The following is a 21098-nucleotide window of genomic DNA, read 5'->3' on the forward strand; positions in this document are numbered from 1 at the left end:
AAGTGGCATAAGTGAAGCACAGAAATATTTATCCTTTGAAAAAGTATCTACTTCCCTGAGTGCCTAATCATTTAGTGACTATATAGTTGGACACGACTTAGCAACTGAGCACAAGCCCAAGACCATGCACTAGGTGTATATTAGGACAGTACACCTAATGTATGGTCTTGGGCTTGTGCTCAGTCGCTACGTGGTGACCAACTCTTTTTGACCCTATAGGCTGCAACCTGCCAGGCTCCTCTGTCCATGGGATTTCCCAGGCAAGAATACTGCTGTAGGTCGCTATTTCTTCCTCCAGGGGATCTTCCCCACTCAGAGATAGAACCTGTGTCTCCTGCATTGGCAGGCAGATTCTCTACCATTGAGCCACCTGGGAAGTACCTTTCTATTAATACCAGTAATTTTGTTGTTCATTCTTTTTTTATTTTTTGTTGTTGTTCATTCTTAGAGTAACTTTATTCCTCAACATCATCACAGAAACTCATGTCATTAATAAATGCTCTCTCCTGAGCTCTGAAACATCTTATAGTAGATCAGAATCTGACGAATACTCGAACCACAATTTTGCATCAGAGGTAAGGATCTAATGGTCCAAGGACAAGTGCATTTTGTTTGATCAGCAGTGTCTTAAAAAAAACTGAGGCATTTCATACAAGCATCCAGACTTGTTTTGTCTTGAAAAATCAAACATTTTGGCAAACTGGGCCTAAAAATCTCCTGTGGAAACAAAAGGCTACTGTTGTGCAGTTGCTATGGGCTTTAAAGAGGGAATGTTCTCTCTCTTCACCCCTCCCCACCACTCACCACTGTCTCACACTACCAGCCTAGCTTGACAGGCATTTGAATTTGAGCCCACACTCTACAGCCAGTTAAGTCACACCCACTCATCTTTCCCAAGATTTTACATTAATTACTTTGCCAAGCTAACAACCTTTCACCATCTTCAGCAGCAGGTCCTCCACAATTTCTACCCTAGAGTTTATATCTTCTAATCAGATACCAAGTAACACAAAAACATGCATGAGAAAAAGATCTAGGGCATAAAGAATGGATGTATGGATACCAGAGCGGGGAAGAAGGGGAGGGATGAATTGGGAGATTGGGTTTGACATATACACTACTGATAATATGTATTAAATAGATAACAAATGAGAACCTACTGTAAAGCACAGGGAACTCTATTCAGTGCTCTGCGGTGACCTAAATGGGAAGGAAGCCTAAAAAAAAGGGAATATATATATATACATATAGCTGATTCACTTTGCTGAAGAGCAAAAACACACACAACATTGTAAAGCAATTATACTCCAATAAAAATTAATAAATAAATTTAAAAAAAGAAAAGATCTAGCGAACTCTGCATTGAAAAACCTTTTCCTACCAAAGTAGTAAAACTCTACTTACCAGTTTGGAATTGGTGACTGGTTTATTTCTTAAAGCTGGGGGTCTATAAGCTGTTGCAACTTTAGGTTCTTCACTAGGCACATCACTTGGAACTACTTGGTAAGTTATTGCTTTTTCTGGAAATATTCCATCTAAGAATGGCTGCCAAGAAACCTGCCATAATTCTGCATTTGATGGTACATCATACTTGTGCAAGACAGAGCCTGTATAATGCCAAATCTTGTACCCATTATTAACACGTAACCGTGGGGCACATGTGGCTGTTAAAATATGCTCACCATCTGGGCACCAAGCAAAATATGTAGAATCAGAGGCCACTGGTTTAGAGATAAGTTTGTACTTTTTAACATCCCACACTTCCATTTGTCCCCTCAGATTCCCAAATCCAGCTAGTACTAATATATGTCCATGAGGGCTGTAGTAGGCTGCATTACGAGGGCCAGTTCCAAAGTCAAACACGGGATCACACTTCAGGTTGAAAACTGTCGCTTTGGCAGGCATGAACCCATACACGGCACAAAACTCAGTAGAACTAGAGTTCCAAACCACATCATAGATGGGGCCGTTTTTCGCTGGAATAAGAAGATAAAATCTGTTAGAGATAAAGAATTCTATACAGGAATATAATATTTAGTAGTACAAGTTATAATCATACAATATTTGTAAACAAGTCAAATAAGAAAAATCCAAAACTTTCACAGTATGGTAAAATTAAGATTTTTTACATGACATACTGTGGGAATTAATGTATATTTCTTTTAAACATTTTGGCAATTTGGACTCATAGAAGCATCAGCTATTATTATTATTAAACCATTGACAGTTTTCCTTGAGAGAGGCAATATACGTATATAGCAATAAAAACACAAAAAAGACGTGCCACAAAAATAAGCCTCTCTGGTGGTTCAGTGGTAAAGAACTTGCCTGCCAATTCAGGAGATGTGGGTTCCATCCTGGGTCAGGAAGAGCCCCTGGAGAAGGAAGTGGCAACCCACTCCAGTATACTTGCCTAGAAAATCCCATTGACAGAGGAGCCTAGCATGCTACAGCGTGGGGTCGCAAAAGAGTCAGACACAACTTAGAGACTAAACAACCATGACACAAGGACAACCAATCCTCTATCATATTTCCTGCATATTATTTCAGAATATTTTTGTTGAAATTAAGCTTCTCTCTCTTAAATACATAAATGCACATACACAAAAAAAAGTTTTAAACCTTTCTTGTTTCATTTAATACTCCTATCTTGGAAATTCTTCCATAAAGGCACATTGAGCTTTGCCTCATTCAGCTGCACTGTGTTCCATTACAAACCCTGCTATTTACTTTTCATTTGTGTAAATTTACACAAATAACACCTGTAAGAGAGAAACTGCCTGGTCAAAGGACACATAAATTTACTTGATAATGTACACTGAAATGCCCTTTAAAGAAGTTGCACCAATTTACACTACCAATAATTTCTGATAGCAAAGACTTTCCCCTCATTCTCACTCAGTTTCATTTTTTTATCTTTGCCAATCTACTAAGTGGAAAACTGTGTCTGGTTTCCTTTATTATAAGCTAAGCACCTTTTAATACACTTATACATAATCTTATTTCTTTTTTTAGTGTCCTATAATAGTCCTGTGGACTATTTTTTACTGTCTTATACCTATTTTTATTTCCTATTATTGGTCTTTGTTATACTTAATATACTATCAAAATTCATCTTTTCTCATAATCATCCCTTTTCTAAAAATATTTTTCCCTAATTTATTGTTTGTTTTGCTTAGTTTATGGACTTTTTTCTTCCCCCAATGTAGAAATCTATAATTTCACATACTCAAACTTACCACTTGCCCCATATGACTTCTGTCATGTTTAGAAAGTCTTATTCTACTTTAAGATTAGAAGAAAATTCTCCCACATTTTCTTCTAGTTCTATAGTTTTAGATATAATTTTTTGGCCCAGCCAGAATTTATTTTGGTAAACAAGTAGTAGCAAAATCTTTTTGTTACAAATAGCCCCAAAGCATGTATTAGAAGAGCAGCATTTTTACCCATGATTTAAATGCTGACTTTATTATAAGTCAATGGCTACAGAAGTATGGATCTATTTCTGAATCCTGTTGTTTTCTACTGATTATCTGCCTAACCATAACACAGAACGAAACTGTCTTCATTACAATTGCTTTATATCTTAATAGTATCAGAATCCCTCTTTCCTTACTCTTTTTTTACAGAGTTTTCAAACCATTCTTGCATGTTTACTTTTTGATAGCAACTTTGGAACGAGCTTATCTAGTTGTAAAAAAAGAAAATCCACTGGCATTCTAATTTAATTTTTAGATCAGTTTGGAGAGAAATGACATCTTTGTAAAATTCTCACGAAAGGTTAGTTTGCCCTTCATTAGTTTTAGTTTTCTTCCCATCAACCCTATATATTTCTTGTTTTTTTGTTGCCATATATGGAATCTTTCCTTCCATTATGTTTTATAAGAGGATGCTGTTTATACTGTGACAATCTGTATGAGCTGAGGTGATTTGCTTTTCACCTTTCAAAACTGTATACTTATTCTTTTGATCAGAACACTCACTAGGTCTTTCAGAATGTTCAATAATAGTAGAAAGTGCGTGGGGGGAGTCATCCTTGTTTGGTTCCTGACTTCAATGGGAATACATACTGTTTTAAAAGAAAGTTTACCTTACCCTTACATGTTCAATTCAAAATAAAGAAGATTACTGAGTTGCAGGAATTTTAAAACTATTAAGTTACCTTAACTCCTTGAAACAAAGTATGAAGTGGTTAACACTCTTCAGTTCTGAAGATGATGCTAAACCCACTAGATCAACTTGCTGTCATAGTTAAATAAGCTCCCAAAGAGCTAATACAGTGGAATTACCTCACTCAGCAAGTTCCCTACTCAACTTACAGCAAAACTAAATTAACTAATTGGATTCTTTCAAAATAGGGTATGTTTGGGGATGAGTTAAATTCCTTAATGAAGATAAATTTTATCTTAAAGGTTGTTAAAATATGTGAGTTCTATCACTTGATCAACAACTTAGATGTGGACTTCCCTGGTGGTCTGGTGGTTAAGAATTTGCCTTGCAATGCAGGGAAAGTGGGTTCAATCCCTGGTCAAGGAACTAAGATCACACATGCTGTGGAGCAACTAAGCCTACTGAGCCTGTGAGCCACAATTAGAGAGTCTGTGTGCCACAGCTAAGACATGACACAACTAAAAAAAAAAAAAAAAAAAGAACTTAGACGATAACATTTTTATGGCACAGTATTTTTGACTATCATCGATTCTCCCAAAGGGAGACTACTGGAGCACTCACGTAATTGCACCACAGCACTTTCTCCATTTGTTGCAATGTAGTGCAGCGTCTGTTCCCCATAGTAGGAAGCTCCTGTCTTGTCAACATCTGTACTAGCTATTACCAACACAGCAGTAGCTAAAAGGATAAAAACTTTAATTAGGTTTAAAACATAAATTAACCTAATGTTGATAAGAAAAGCATTAAAAGGTGTAACAGGCCATATGTAAATTTTCAATAAATAAACACTGGTAATTTTTCCTTTTTCTATACACACAGGAATATAAGTCTAAATTAATGCTTGATAAACAAAATGGGAGATAAAAAGATATTTCTCATACCTTTTTTATTCCATAGCATTGTGACCTTATCGGCCTTAAAGAAACTTTTATTGGCTAAAGCTGCATGAGGCTCATCAAAGTTGGGGTACTGATATAATCTAACAAATGAAGGTGCACCCTTACTTCCTGGAACATAGACAGCCACCTAAGATACACAGACATAAGTAAACACTTAATTTTTTGAAGCATATAAACTAAGATGGACATGTCTTTAAAGTCACCAAAAACTAGGAAAAGGCTTAATCTCATACCATTCCACATGAACAAACAAAAACATTAGCAATTACCTTGTACGGTTGGGGTCCAGGTGATAACACAAAATCATTAATTTTTTTCAAATGCAATTTATTTGCAATTGTGTCTAAAAAAAAAAGTAAATGGTGTTAGGTTAATGAGCAAAAGGTAATAGATATGTGTCAAATTCTGAATATATCATAAAAGGTTAATGTAACTATATACAAAATGTAGTCTCATGTAGGCCAGGCAGAGCTACACAGTAGAAAAAGCATGGGGTGAGAGCCAGATGGACCTATGCTTGAATTCTTACTCAGACACTACTAACTGTATGACCTTCGGCAAGTAAGAGAATCACATACTTAATTCCTAGTACGCAGTGCCAGGCACAAAGTAGGTATTAAATAGGTATCTATTCTCTTCCCTTAAACCTCTGAACTAATGTTGTCTTAGAGCCCATCTGATGGGAAAGATGACTCTAGCTTGCTACTGTAGAATGTGGATTTGAAAATTCCGTAACTAACATGATACACAGATCCATAACAATGTTAACCACAACAATAGTAACAATAACAATGGCTAGATATTTGTTGAATGATTACTCTGTGCCAGGCAGTAAGAAACCATGTTATCAACACTACTGCTCTCATGGTCAATGGGATCAAGAGCTATTACTCGCCCTTTGTTCAAATATGAGATCAACAGCTGTTCAAAAGTAGCATATCCAGCTGCTAAACTGGCAGCCCCCTCCTTTCAGCATGCTCATGAAGTGGCAAGTAAGATAAATAAGCAAGCTAACTCCAAATCAGCAGGAACAGGTTAAGTCTCAAAAGCAGGAAATTGAAGGGTACAGCTAAATGATTGTGTGGATGTTATCAAAATCAGCCTGCACACCATCTCTGGTACATGTGAACAGTTTCTAATTCCCATTTTACTTTCTCAACTTACAACATGGTTATGTCCTGATAAACCCATTTTAAGTTGAAAATATCATAAGCTGAAAATGCACACCTGATGCATCGCTTATGTTAGACTACCCTAAATGTGCTCAGAACACTTAACATTAGTCTATAGTTGAGCAAAATCATTAAACACAATGCTGATTTTATAATAAAATGTTGGATATCTCATGTAATCCATTGAATACTGAACTAAAAATGAATAACATAATGGCTGTAAGAGTCCAGAATAGCTGTAAGTGTATCAGTTGTTGACCCTTGTGATCACGTGGCTGACTGGGAGCTGTGGCTCACTGCTGCTGCCCAACATCATGTATCATACCGCATATCTCTAGCCCAGGGAAAGATCAACACTCAAAGTACAATTTCTACTGAATATATATCGCTTTCATTTTAGTATAAAGTCAAAAAAGATAAGCCAAACTATCCAAGTTGGGGACTGTCTGTACTGAAAAGTGTTCAGTCACCAACAGAATGCTCTAAGGACAAAAGGAGCTACAAAATTTCTTCTTTAAAGTATTTTTCAGTAATCATGTTATTGGTGTTATATTGCTGGTACTGCTATTCTAAAAACACTATGTGGTCGAGTAGAACAAAGCAAATGAATAATTATATGGATGTACTATTTTCAAACTATCTCCCCTGGTAGCCCAGAGAACCAGATTCTCAGTGTTAGCAAAAAAACAATACAGATGAAAGCTAAGAAAGAAGAAAAAAAGGAGTAGAAACAATGATCAATCAACACAGTAGCAAAGAGAATCCTCTACACCCAGACTGTAGTCTCTAAATACCATTTTCCACCAAAAGAGAGCAGAGTGTACTACAGAATTGGCTGATTATAGGTATATAGCAAGAAATAAACAAGATAACCCTAGAATGACTTGTTCCACCATACAGCAAAGAAGTCATTAAAGACCAATGACAGGACAATTTAAGCATTAATAAAAATAATTTTTAAAATGGATTAATCATAAATGTTTATTAGGTTGGGGGGAGGCTAACTTGTCTAAGGGATCTAGTTGCTAGTGAAAGAATTCATTTCATTAAAAGTGATAAACGAAAAGAATATTTATCTTGCCTTTCCGATATAAAAAGTAACACTAGGTAACCAAATAGTAGAAAGGGGAATTCTCTTTATAGTGGTAGTATAAACTAACAAATGAGATGAGAAGGAGGGAAACTTTAATATTAGCAATTTCTAACCACTCATAAAATAATGGATCAAGGCACTGAATATTAATGCCAATTAACTATACAAAATTAAAGACAATGAGACATTAGGTGCTTCTTGATAAAAAAAAAATACTGCCTTATGATGATGTAGTCTTGCCCTCATATCTCCCAAAAAGAACTTGAAACTGACCAACTCTAGATTCAAATAGTTATTTACAGGAAATAGATGAATATGGTAAATTACAGAATAGGATACAAGAGCAAAACTTAAATTATGGGAAGATATATAATACAAGTAACCTTGTTTCTAAAATAATAAACTGTAAGGGGAAAAAAGAATAGAGAGGAAATCTATATTTAAAGAAACATATATATATATCAACTGTAATATGAAAGACATTATCTAGATCTTAAGTTTTAAAAAACTTACATTTGCAATTATTAGAAATTTGAAACTGACCAGATATTTTATAATCTGTGATAACAGTATTATGACTACCTTACTGAAATATTTACAGGTAAAATTATATAATGTTTATGATTTGCTTAAGCAGAGTAAGAGAGATGATAGGTGAATAGAAGACTGGATGAAGAAGGACTGGCAACAGGCTGATGATTACTGGGACTAGGTGTCTACTTTTGTGTTTGAAATTCTACACAATATTTTAAAAATTCGTATCACAGAATTTCAATAGCAACTAAACTCAGTAAGAGCTATTCAAATATATTAATTTAGTAGTAATTAGATAGTAAAAACTTATTATAAAATAGTATATTTGTGTTATAACATTTTACTAGCATTTAGACTTGAGTTACTCAAATGAATTCCTATAACAGCAACTGTTGTTAACATAAAAACAGGATTTAGGAGAACCATATGATGCTATATAAGGCAATAAAAACTGTACACATTTATAGTAAATAATAAAATTATTTCATAAATCTTTCCATACTAAAGTTGTTGTTTTCAAAAAAGTGAACTTCATTGTTAACATTTCGGGCACAAAGCGTTTCATCTTCTGACCAGGAAGGACACCTACAATGAAGAGCAAGAATATAACTATAGCATGTTAAAGTTTATGATATTGTTTACCATTTAAGGAAGAATACTTATAAACAAAGATCAAGATCTTACTCTATTATATTTCCACATACAAAATCCTTAAAGATCTGGATTTTGATCTGACAAGTTATATTCTAAATTATACCAGAAAAACAAACAATATACAAAAAATATATTTAAAATATTTAAAAATAACTAATATTTTAAAGCACTTATTTACCAATTTTGCATTTTTTTCTGAATGAAGGACTTCAAACATGTTCCAGTTTTCACATCATAAAGTTGCAGATTGGGTATCCCAGCCGTATCATCTTTAGAAGCTGCCATAAAAATAAATTTTTTTTGCAGTTAACTGTCTCCTAACACCAGTAAAAAGATTTTATTCTTAGAAAAAATTTCAACAAGATTATAAAGATCATGTAAGAGATGCTTTAAATCAATTTTCCCCTCTAACTTAAGTTATAGATTTAATCACCCATTCCTAAAGCCATGACGATATGACAGCTGTTTGAGAAGTTCAGTATTTCTGAAATGAGTCAGTTACTACAGTTTTTAAAAATACTTACGAGATTTCTTGTTTGTTAAGTCTGATGTGGTTTGCTGTTAAACAGATTAAACTGTCTTATGAAAGCTGTGTCTGTAAGTCACACGCATGAAAAAAAGTTACATAAAACCACTCATAGTTCTCAACTGATTCTCCAATTCTTGTTTACTTACTTGGAAAACTAAGATTCATTACAGTCCATGCCTCTTGGAAGAACAAACTCAGCAGGTTTATAACCCTATAATGAACTACTAACTGATGCTGGGAGGGATTGGGGGCAGGAGGAGAAGGGGACGACAGAGGATGAGATGGCTGGATGGCATCACCGACTCGATGGACGTGAGTCTGAGTGAACTCCGGGAGTTGGTAATGGACAGGGAGGCCTGGCATGCTGCGGTTCATGGGGTCGCAAAGAGTCGGACACGACTGAGTGACTGAACTGAACTGAACTGAACTGAACATATATTTATTCAACAATATTCACATTATTACAAAATGCTTTTAAAAATAAGCTCTATACCAGTGCCCAATATTTTATCACTCATCTACAAAGCAGTTATATAAAATGCTCATATAAAGTATATTAGATCTTTACTTGTTCCAGAAAATGGCACACCATTTCCTACTCTGTCATACCATCCACATTTCTTAGATGATGTGTCTACTGTACTTCCTCTTTATGCTTATATAAAACATTTCATCTTAAAGTTCATTATTCTTCTTAATTTTGAGATCTTCTTTATCCAGTGATTATTTACTTTATAAATTTTCCCTTGAGCTTTTTCTTTTCCTCTATCTCATGACAAATCTTCTAACTTGAAATCATTTAAAGTACACTGTATTTGGGGAATGCAAGATTCATTGTTGATTAAAAATATTCTTAAACACTGCTTAGTATTATAAAGATTAATTACTTTCCTATAAGGTTATAACCTTCTCTTTCTTCCCCCACTGAATTGCATTGGTCCTATGAGAATATTTTTACAATTGGAATATACTTACTAGTGTAAGGCTGCCATGTTGCCAGGACAGTGTTTTTTGGCGAGAACTCAAGGCAAACTGCCTTTGGAAGGTCGAAGGAGTGCAGCAGTCCCTTTTTAGTGACACTGATAACATTTATTCTGGTTTCAAAAGAAATTACTTCAGCAATGAAATACTGTTTCACAATAGTCAGCACTATCCAAAACATTCATACTTCTTTTTAAATACAGATCACTCTGAAGTGTTCATTTTTCATAAAGATCAATTTTCAGTTAGTTCTAGAAAATATCCAATAAATACTCTAACATAAAAAAGTATATGTTTTACCAAAAGGCCCCTATTTAAGGCTGGTGCTGGGAATTACTAAGAGTCGGACACAACTGAGCGACTTTACTTTCACTTTTCACTTTCATGCATTGGAGAAGGAAACGGCAACCCACTCCAGTGTTCTTGCCTGGAGAATCCCAGGGACGGGGGAGCCTGGTGGGCTGCCATCTATGGGGTCGCACAGAGTCGGACACGACTGAAGCGACTTAGTAGCAGCAGCAGCAGCTGGGAATTAAAATAGAATTTCCAGGAAGACACAATAGATGATACCACCTTTAGCCAAAAACAAATAACAGGCCTTTGAGTGAACACAGTGCAAACCCAGACAAGCAAAGGAATATCAAATTCAAGAGAAAATCAAAAGTGTATTTTTTAATTTGAGTAAATGGAAACTGAGCAGCTGGGGAAATCATCAAGGAGAGTTTTGATGTCTATTAAAATCTCAGAAGCATTCTCCAAAAGACACTACTATAAGAATTATCATGATACAATAAAGACAAAAATGTCAATAACCGTATATTAAAAAAGCAGTTTCCTTTTTTTTGGAATATTTTCTATGTACTATGTTCTGTTTTAACCACTTTATGTACATTTTCTCATTTAATCTTCACAACAATCTCATAAAATAGATATTAACATCTCCATTTTACAAATGGTAAAACTGAAGGTTAGGAAAAAAAAAGTGATATGATTTGATGATTTGCCCAAGATCATACTACTAATAAATGCCAGATCAAGGCTTTGAAACCTGTTTGGCCTGACTTGCTCTTGTGTAGTCCTTAGGATTAAAAAAAAAAAAAAAGATATTCCTTCTCACTGCAGAAATTCCTTAAGTTATTTTATTCAACTCAAGTTTGAGAACACTGGGTTAGGATAAGCAAAAACTGCTTAACCACACAGATACACATGCTTACAACTGTAGATTCTTTACAATTTACTGTAAATTACATATTTTAGAATTACATGAAATTTTCTGTTGTTAATAAACTTTGAAGTTATTCTTAGTTTAATGAAGGGTGTATATTTTATATGCATATATTTAAGGAAAAATCAGCTATAGCTTCTGACTTAATTAACCATGGACTCAGCAAAGACTACAACCAATACTCTACATCTGTTTCTCTCGCCCCAGGAACAATAAGTATTGCTGTGGCTGTAGCACCTTAAGGAAATAAATACTAGAGCAAGGTATGAAAAAATATATTAAAAAGATAAATGGACACAACATGTGGGGACATAGTAAAAGAACTGAGTTGAATTCAACAGAAAGCAAAGTGGAGATATGACATATAAAATAATTAATGATAATTGCCAAAGTGAAAATAAATTTAGTTAATAAACTCTAAGTTATCAGAATAAAGGATACATCAAAAAGATAATAGGCAATGAGAAGATATATGGTATATCCTATCAGATAGTAAATTTCTATCAACTTATTACCCAAATAGTACAAACTAAAATATGGATTTAAAAACAATACAACCCAACAGGTTACACCTAAAGAAATAAGTTGAAAGTGCATCCTTTCTTTTGAGACTAAGACTGTTAACATTGTGAATAAGACCCAATATAATTACATTCTTAATAATTTGAGAGTAGTAGTTTGTTGATTGTATTTAGTAACTTACAAAAAAATACTAATGAACATTTTTAATTATAAAAGTGAATCCTGCCAGCTACTTATAGTTGTAGAAGTGAATCAACTAACTCAACACAATCTTTCTAGCACTTTTAAAAATCATATGTTTAATCCAACTTGACCTGATAGTCGAAAGACCCGAGAATATATTACCATGGTATAAGAAATATTTAAAATGCACTTTTCAAACTCATGTAATCGTTTTTCCCCCCTTAAAAATCTAAGCTATTGTATCTGGCTAAACACAACAACACTAAAATAACTTTAAATCAAGCAACAAATATTCGGGCATTTTTCCTGGTTCTAGTAATTAAAATACAGTGAATATGGAAAATGGAAAAGGATTAGTTTTCTGAGTGAAATTATGACTGAAATCTAAATACTTATTTTTCTTAAAACCAATTTTATAATCTGATTATTTTATGTAATATAGACTATACCAAACATATTTCTGAATAACTTATACTTAATGACACGCTGTTATCTACAACAAAATAGCAATAAATACAGCTGTTAAGTAGTTTAACAGCAAAAATATAAAGTATCTAAGATAAAGAAGCAAAGAGAACTACTCTCTAAGTATTAATGCAGAACTCAAGAAACCCTAACCAGTAACTTGGAGCACCACTTAAAACAAACTGCTGGCATTAAATTAATAGCCCCTTTTCATATGTTCCTTTTTAATTCTAAGAAACTAGAGAACTCAAACAAGTTTGACACATAAATAGAAACTAACAGCTTTGGAGATGTTCTGTGAATGTTATACTGGAGATAATACCTAATTGTACCAAGACTATAAAGATGGAGTTTATAAATGACATCCAAATACATGTTATTCAAATAAAACAATTACATTTTATATTCATGACATATACAAAAAAAGTTATATAAATAAACACTAACTTTTCTCCATTGCCCCAGGCAAACAAGGTCCCATCCTTACTAAAGGTATAGGCTTTGCAATTTTTCCCAGATTCTCTGAAAAATGACAAGGAAAAAAAAAGCTTAAATTAATAAACATTATTACTTAAAAAAATCTAATCAAAAATCCACAATCTTACTAATTTAGTGACTAAGAACTTACATAAATTTTAGAAAATAATTCTAACATGCTTTAGTTTGTCCAAAATACTTTCCCTCTTAAAATGTAGCATTGACCACCACTATAAAGTAAGCTGGAAATCAATTTTTATACCAATAGATCAATTTTAAGTAAGAAATAGAGCCCTTTGGGGTGAATAACTAGTTTGTCTGAAAACCCAAAAAAGTAAGTATATGTGGAAACTAGGAGTTCCCAGGTGGTTCAGTGGTAAAGAATCCGTCTGCAATGCAGGAGACCTGGGTCTGACCCCTGGGTCAGGAAGATCCCCTGGAGAAGGAAATGGCAACCCACTCCAGTATCCTTGCCTGGGAAATCTCATGGACAGAGGAGCCTGGTGGGGCTATTCCATGTAGTCACAAAGGAGTCGGACAGGATTTAGCAACTAAAAACAAACAACAATGTGGAAGTTACCAGCTGTCAGTCCTTATCCTGAGACAGCTGAAGGATTTCAACACAGCTTTGTAAAGAATTTCCCAAACTACCAGCGTAACAAAACAATGGTGGGTACAATATCCTCAAGTAGCCAACAAGTGCCCCTGGATTTAAAAGACAAAGATCTTCCATCATTTCTCCTGTGCACAGAAAGTATTAACAACCAGAAGAGGATATTCACATTAAATAAATATGGATGCAGGATTCTGTACAAAAACTAACCTGTGGAACTTGGACTTCTTGGCAATCTTCTATCAAATGATGAAAACTTTAAGCACTGTATCTCTCAAAAGGAGATGGCCACTGTGAGCACATCTCCCAGAGATAATGAAGACCCATAAAGAAATGTGTGTGTGTGTGTGTGTTCAGTAATGTCCATACATGTAGTCACAACATCAGATCAGAATTTTGTAGCTAATAAATATTTGAATTGTCAAATAACAACACACTGAGAACTCACCAGTACACCCCTTCTAAACAGGGCACTATCTTTGCATTAATTCATCTGATGATGACATTTGTGTTTCTGTAATCACACAATGCCCAGATCTAAAAGCCTGACTAGAAGCAGGTTTTTAAAAATCTTCATAGAAGGTAAATACTACACTGTTCCTACTGCAACTCACCAAGAGACATGCACTGTCTCCTTGTTCTACTCTTAGTGATGCTGAGATTGTACTGGACTCACTATGCGCCTCCTCAGATCCAGTGAATCCTTCCTGCTCCCAGGCGCCAGCCATTCAAGGAAGACATGGCCATCTCATCTCCTTAACACCACTGGTTGTCTCAGACTCTTCAGGAATGAGGGCCACATTTCAGCATGGCTTCCATTACACCTACTGCAGTAGCAGGAAGAGGAGCACTGGCACTCAGATTCAGCCCAAACAGATCAAAAGAGACTCTGACTGCAGTCAATTCTGTACCCATCCTCTTAACAATAGGTTGTTCGAAGGCACAGTGGTTTTATACAACCTCACTGGAGAGATTTGCATGACCAAGCAACCCAGGTGGATTTTGTGAACTGGTGGTCAGCTCAGTGTATCCTATTCTATGTTTCCTTTCACTTCCTTTTCTCATTTCCATTTCTCCCTCAGTCCTGCTGCCTTGGGACTGCACATCCCAGTGAAGTGCAGCAGAAAAGCTTTAATCCAGACTCATTTTCTAAAGTGGTGCTTTTCAAATATTAATTTGCATACAAATCACTGAGGACCTGGTTAAACTACAGATTTTGATTCGGTAAACTGAGTAGGGCCTGAGATGTTATATTTCTGCACTGACTCAAGGTGTTGCTAATACAGTTGACCTTTGGCCCGTATTTTCTGTAACAAAGTTTTAGAGAACTGGAGCTCATAAAAAAAATCATCAATAGAGTCAGACGATGACAGTCTGATTATAAAGTTCCCTATCAACAGTTCATCTAACAGTTTCAGCATCTTTCGATGATCACTTGCCTATATCAGCTGTTCTCAAAGTGTTGTCTCTAGACTTGAAGCATCAGCATTAACTGGGAACTTAAAAATTCTTATTCTTGGGGTCCTGCCCCAGATTTACTGAATCAGAAAACCTAAAGAGGCAACAGTATCCTGTGTGTGTTTTTTTTAACAAGCTCTTCAGATGATTCTGAGGCATGCAAAAGCTTGAGAACCACTGATACATGACTTCTTTACGATAAAGAAATAGTGATTATCTAAGCCCAATCTTCCTTCTGGGTTTACTACTGCTCTATAGAGAAGTTTTCTTCATCAACAGTTGGTCTCTCTGAAAAAGTTTGTACAGGAAGTAACATAAATGCTTGATTTTTTTTTATCAGTTTTCAAAGTAATGAATAGGATCCCATCAATGTCTAACACTGACCAAAAATATTTGGAAGGAGAAAGATTTTGGAGGGAATATTTATATACTTGACATGCCTTAATTTTTGGTCATTATTCTCCTTAATCCTCAAATTGTTTTCTCTAAGGTTGGCAGGAACTCTTTCAGGTTGACTCCTATCACAGTTTAGCAAAACCCCCTCAGGCTGTAATTTAATGGAGATGATAGGCAGTGGTCTGGCTATCACATTCACAAGTTTCTCCCCATTCCTCTAAGCCTCAGGCATGAACTAAATTACACTGTTGTCTAGACCTTTTAAATGTACTCAAGCTACTGTTTTCAAATCTAAAGGTCATTTTTTTTGATAGAGAATATGCATTCTTCCCATCTTCTGTTAACATTATGTGATATGTCCCAAGAAACTAGCTTATCTGTTCTTTTTTTTGTTCTCTATAACATTACTCAACAAAATAAAACCATACCTTGGGAACACTGTGCTTTCTGTAAAATGTGGTGGTCCATTTACCATGTACAGCCCTTCTGATCCTCGGACTAAAGGAAAAAAAGGGAAAGAATCACCATTACTTTGTTAATAAATATTCAGTCTTCACAAATGTTTAAAAAAGCGAAAAGTTTCCAATCAAAATACTAAGAAAATCACTAAATATTTCATAGAACTATTAACATCAGCATTAAATGGGTACATTTTTCTTGCTCTTCTGCATAAGATCATTTAACTGCTGGGAAATAAATAGGTAATGCAATGAGTTGAATGTTTGTGTAACCACAAAAGGCTCATGTTGAAACTCTAACTCCAATGTGATGGTACTTGATCGTGGAGCCTTTCAGAGGGTTATTAGATCACAAAAGTGGATTCCTCATGAATAGGATTAGTACCCTTTTAAGAAAAACACAGAGGATATGTGAGGCTACAATACACTGGCAGACAACAAACAAGAAGAGGGTTCTTACCAGCACCTGACCATGCTGCACCCCGGGCTCAGACTTCCAGCCTCTAGAATTCTATCTCCTGTTGTTTACAAGTTACCTAGTATGCGGCGCTTTGTTATAACAGCCTAAACTGACCAAGGGGCTTCCCAGTTGGCGCTAGTAGCAAAGAACCTGCCTGACAATGCAGGAGACATAAGACATGCAGGTTCGATCCCTGGATCAGAAAGATCCCCTGGAGGAGGGCATGGCAACCCATTCTAGTATTTCTGCCTGAGAATCCCATGGACAGAGGAATCTGGCAGGCTGCAGTCCATAGTGTTGCACAGAACCGGACATGAATGAATCAATTTAGTGGGCACACATGCAAACTGACTAAGACAATCAATATTATTCTTTTTTTTTTTTCTGCAGAGCATACTCATTTAGTCTCTGCGGAGATTACTTCAATAAACCCACTTTTATCTATTTTACAAGAAATCTATGCATGCACATTGAAATACAACATTCATACTTACATCCTTTCATTCAAATGGGAAAAAAGTGATCTTAGTATTATGTTTTCACATTATTTTGTAATCACATTTTCAAAATGTATAGCTGCTGGAAACAGAACTAGAAGCTGAGTCTAAATTAAATCTTTGTATCAGCTTACTATTTCAATTAAGTTTTATAAATAAAAGCTCAAAACTGTAACTGTCACCTGTGAAAAGTAGTTGTACTGTAACAGAGAGGACATGAACTCAAAGGCAGACCTCAGTTCCTACCTGGCTGTGGAACCTTAGATTCATTACTACCTCAAGTCTGTGCCCTACTCAACAAAATGAAAACTTTAGAACACTGTGTACTTTATGTAAAATAATAACATGAAAATACAGTATAAATTCATGCAAAGTTATTTAAAAAAAAAACAATAACAAAGCACTATTAATATAGTCACAATTTCTTAAACTATGAGAATAAGTAGCATGAGACACCAACACCCTCAACAACACTAATGTCCTAAAAAATTAGGTGGGAACAAAGTTCAAGATTAAATAAGCAAAACCATCTACAGGACTAGATTCTACTTTGTTTTAAATGGCTGAATTAGAAGCTTATAAAGCTGAACCAAACAAAATGATCCATTCATTCAACAAATGTTTACAGAGGAAAAAAAAAAAAACTACCTCTCATGTTGAGTACTACAGATACAATAGGGAGGAAAATCACTCTTGTCCCTGACCTCACTGATCAAATAATCAGTCAAATAGATGGAAATCTATAACTGCATTTGGTGCTACAAAGGAAAGACAGAAGAGGCTACTACAGTGAATAATTTGGAGTTTCAATCTAAAAATCGAAGGATAGGAAAAGCATCCTTGACTAGTGATTTGTGTGCTGATATGAAAGATAAAATAGCAGTTAACAAGCAAGGAGTAACAGTAACAGATACAGACTCTCCATGGCAGGAGAGATGACAGCATCGCAGGAACGAAAAGAAGGCCTGTGTGGCTGGAAGGAGATGGATCTAGAGAAGAAAACAGAGCTCGGACCAAACAGGATCCCGGGGCCTGAGTTAGGCAACACTGGACTGGAGCCGAAGAACCACGGGAAAATTCAAAGAAGTTTTAGGCAGATTTTTAAAACCAGATTTGCAATTTGAAAAGGTCAACCTGACACAGTGTAGACAGAGACCCAGAAGGCAGTGAGAGGGCGTGAAGAGACTGAGAGAGCGTGAAGAGACTGCTCAAGATGGTCTGCAGGAGCCCCGCAAGAGAGATACAGAAACCGGGTGATTCTCTGGTGGTCCAGTGGTTACGGACGCTTGTGTTTCTACTGCTATGGGCCCGGGTTTAATCCTTGGTCAGGGAACTATGATCCTGCAAGCTGTGCAGCATGGCAAAAACAAGACAAAAACCTTGGACTAGGGCCAGGCAGTAGAAATGCAAACTGGAGAATCAGCATTCAATATTCAAGAGAGAAAACTGACAGAACTTGGTGATGAGTTACTATTGTATCAGCTAGAATTCTTGCTAGCAGCATCAGTACACACCTGAAGAAAAGGTTTTACTGAAGCGCAACTGCTTCCTTTTCTACCAGCTATTTCCAAATCTCCCACTCTTCAGCAGCAAAGCTGGTACCCAAGGGCCACTCGGGCTCCAAATCTGATCCCCGTTTCTTCTCCCTTCCCAAGGGACAGTTCTCATAACACTGATTTTCTGCCTATAGATTAACTAGCTCAATTTTCAGATATTGAGAATTGCTATTTACTTTTCAAAGTAAATGCTTTGAAGTTAGAATGAAAGTAGAAGAACCAGTGACAAACAATCCATGTACTCAACGGAGCTTTCATTCTAGTGGAAAAATGAGAAAAAAGTTGAGTAAACACATAACTGAATGATAAGTTTCTTGTCTACATTCACAAGTATACAACTGGATACCATGTTTCCTCATATACTAAACTGAATTGCCAAACTGTTGTGGCTAATTTGCCCTTGAACAGAATGGAGTCTAGCAAACTGTTCTACATATCAGTTCAGTTCAGTTCAGTCACTCAGTCGTGTTCGACTCTTTGTGACCCTATGAACTGCAGCACACCAGGCCTCCCTGTCCATCACCAACTCCCGGAGTTCACCCAAACCCATGTCCATTGAGTCCGTGATGCCATCCAACCATCTCATCCTCTGTCGTCCCCTTCTTCTCCTGCCCTCAATCTTTCCCAGCATCAGGGTCTTTTCCAATGAGTCAGCTCTTTACAACGGGTGGCCAAAACATTGGAGTTTCAGCTTCAACATCAGTCCTTCCAATGAACACCCAGGACTGACCTCCTTTAGGATGGACTGGTTGGATCTCCTTGCAGTCCAAGGGACTCTCAAGAGTCTTCAACACTACAGTTCAAAAGCATCCATTCTTCTGTGCTCAGCTCTCTTTATAGTCCAACTCTCATATCCATACATGACCACAGGAAAAACCATAGCCTTGACTAAGCGGACCTTTGTTGGCAAAGTAATGTCTCTGCTTTTGAATATGCTGTCTAGGTTGGTCATAACTTTCCTTCCAAGGAGTAAGCGTCTTTTAATTTCATGGCTGCAATCACCATCTGCAGTTCTACATATATCAAAACCTAAACTCCTCATAGGACTGCCCACAAGGCTCTCTATCTGGCCCCTGCACAGCTTCATGTGCTACGCATTAGGGGTTTTTGTTTTTTTTTTCACTGTGCAACCCACTTCAGTGCCTGCAGCCTACGGGCAGAGGCTGGGCAATGGTTCGGGGCCAGTTTTTTCTGGCATGGGACACTATGAGAGGCCCAGGGGGATGGGCCTGCCATAAATCCAAACCCATGCATTGTACTAGGGATCTTAAAAAATGAGTCCATCACCGCACTCAAGATAACGGTTTCAAATGAGCTCAGTCCATTGCTACACCTTGAATGAAACACTGATGAATACCTATTCTAAAAATCTCTAATATTTGGTAAACATTTTCTGCCAAAAAAATGTTATCTTAGATGACTTGAAAACTATGAAGTTTAATTCTTAACATCAGAAATTCTCAACTGTTTCTTGTTTTTTTCCCTAAGATTTCTGGATGTGGACCATTTTTAAAATCTTTATTGAACTTGTTATAATATTGCTTCTGTTTTATGTCTTGGTTTTGGCTATAAGGCATGTGGGATCTTAGCTCCCCGACAAAGGATGGATAAAATCTGCACCCTGTTGCACTGGAAGGTGAAGTCTTAACCACTGGACAGCCAGAGAAGTCCCATTCTTGGCCTTTGACTAAAATCAAGTATTCCGTCAAAATTCTCTTACTACACAGGCAAAGCTGTCCTCTTTCCTGTCACCAAGTCAATCACCTGCTGCAATACAATGTATGATACACTGATTTAGAAGAAAAGACACCATTCTTAATACTACAATTACGGTTTTAATAAATATTTGAAGGATTAATAAAAAATGAATTTCCCAAACTAGGGCATGTACAGTTATCAGATTACATGTTATAGCTAGGTTACATAATATTCCATCAGCCTAACGAAGTCCCTCTCACAAACTGCAGTGACAGTTTAACTCACTAAGCACTCTCTCTCAGAATTCTCACACTCATCTAGGAAAACAAAATGGTACATTGTCAGCACAGACCCAATGAAGCCACAAATACTTTTTAAAATGTGCCATATGCTGAATGCAATCAAACCATGTTCTACCCAAAATGATTGGCAAAAAAGAAAAAAGCCATCCCCGGCTCGTCTCAACTTCTTATGCTCTCATGGAATTTGTACCTAGTGACCTCGGTTCTCTGTATCTGTTGATTCTGCTGTTATTACCAACCCAATGTTGACCTGATGAAAATTCAAAGGTTTTGTATGTTATACTAAACTGGCAGCTGTACCTCAGAACCCAAGAAGGTAGCCTTCTGCCACAGCAGTGGAACTTTCAGGATATTCAGGGCAATCATTACAAGTATAAGATTTTCCTCTTACAAAATTCCTGTCATACTTATATTCCAAACTAAGATAAGTAGAAGATCCCAAAAGAGTTGCTATAGACTGAATGTATGTGTACCCCGACCCCAAATTCATACACTGAAACTTAATTCTTAATGGTATTTGGAGTGGCTTTGGGGAGGTAATTAGGTCAAGAAGGCAGAGCCTTTATGAATGGAATTAGTGCCCTCATGAAAGAAGCCCCCCAGAGCTCCCCTGTCTCTTTTGCCATGTGAGGACATGGTGTAGAATGACTGTCTATAAACCAGGAAGCTGGTGCTCACCAGACACTGAATCTGCTGGTGCCTTGATCTTGGAATTGCCAGCCTCCAGAACTGTAATAAATAAATTTCCGTTGGCTA

At 36.2% G+C, this 21098-nt stretch overlaps 1 protein-coding gene and 1 non-coding gene across 2 annotated transcripts in view; both read right to left on the minus strand.

The window, feature by feature from the left end:
- The window catches only part of EIF2A (eukaryotic translation initiation factor 2A), a 42853-nt gene that overhangs the window by 14544 nt on the left and 7211 nt on the right, over positions 1–21098 (minus strand). The window contains exons 2-10 of the mRNA XM_005904794.3: positions 15800–15869; positions 12875–12949; positions 10027–10145; positions 8701–8800; positions 8371–8453; positions 5339–5412; positions 5052–5196; positions 4732–4848; positions 1405–1976 (exon numbers count right to left, since the gene is read on the minus strand). Coding sequence (XP_005904856.1) covers positions 1405–1976; positions 4732–4848; positions 5052–5196; positions 5339–5412; positions 8371–8453; positions 8701–8800; positions 10027–10145; positions 12875–12949; positions 15800–15869 — 1355 coding nt within the window. The remainder of the gene's footprint in view (positions 1–1404; positions 1977–4731; positions 4849–5051; positions 5197–5338; positions 5413–8370; positions 8454–8700; positions 8801–10026; positions 10146–12874; positions 12950–15799; positions 15870–21098) is intronic.
- On the minus strand, positions 19463–19594 carry LOC138989492 (small nucleolar RNA SNORA42/SNORA80 family). Its single transcript, XR_011465791.1, has one exon. It is a non-coding gene; the product is annotated as a small nucleolar RNA SNORA42/SNORA80 family (small nucleolar RNA).

The sequence above is a fragment of the Bos mutus genome, chromosome 1 (genome assembly GCF_027580195.1).
Source record: "Bos mutus isolate GX-2022 chromosome 1, NWIPB_WYAK_1.1, whole genome shotgun sequence".
Lineage (NCBI taxonomy): Eukaryota > Metazoa > Chordata > Mammalia > Artiodactyla > Bovidae > Bos > Bos mutus.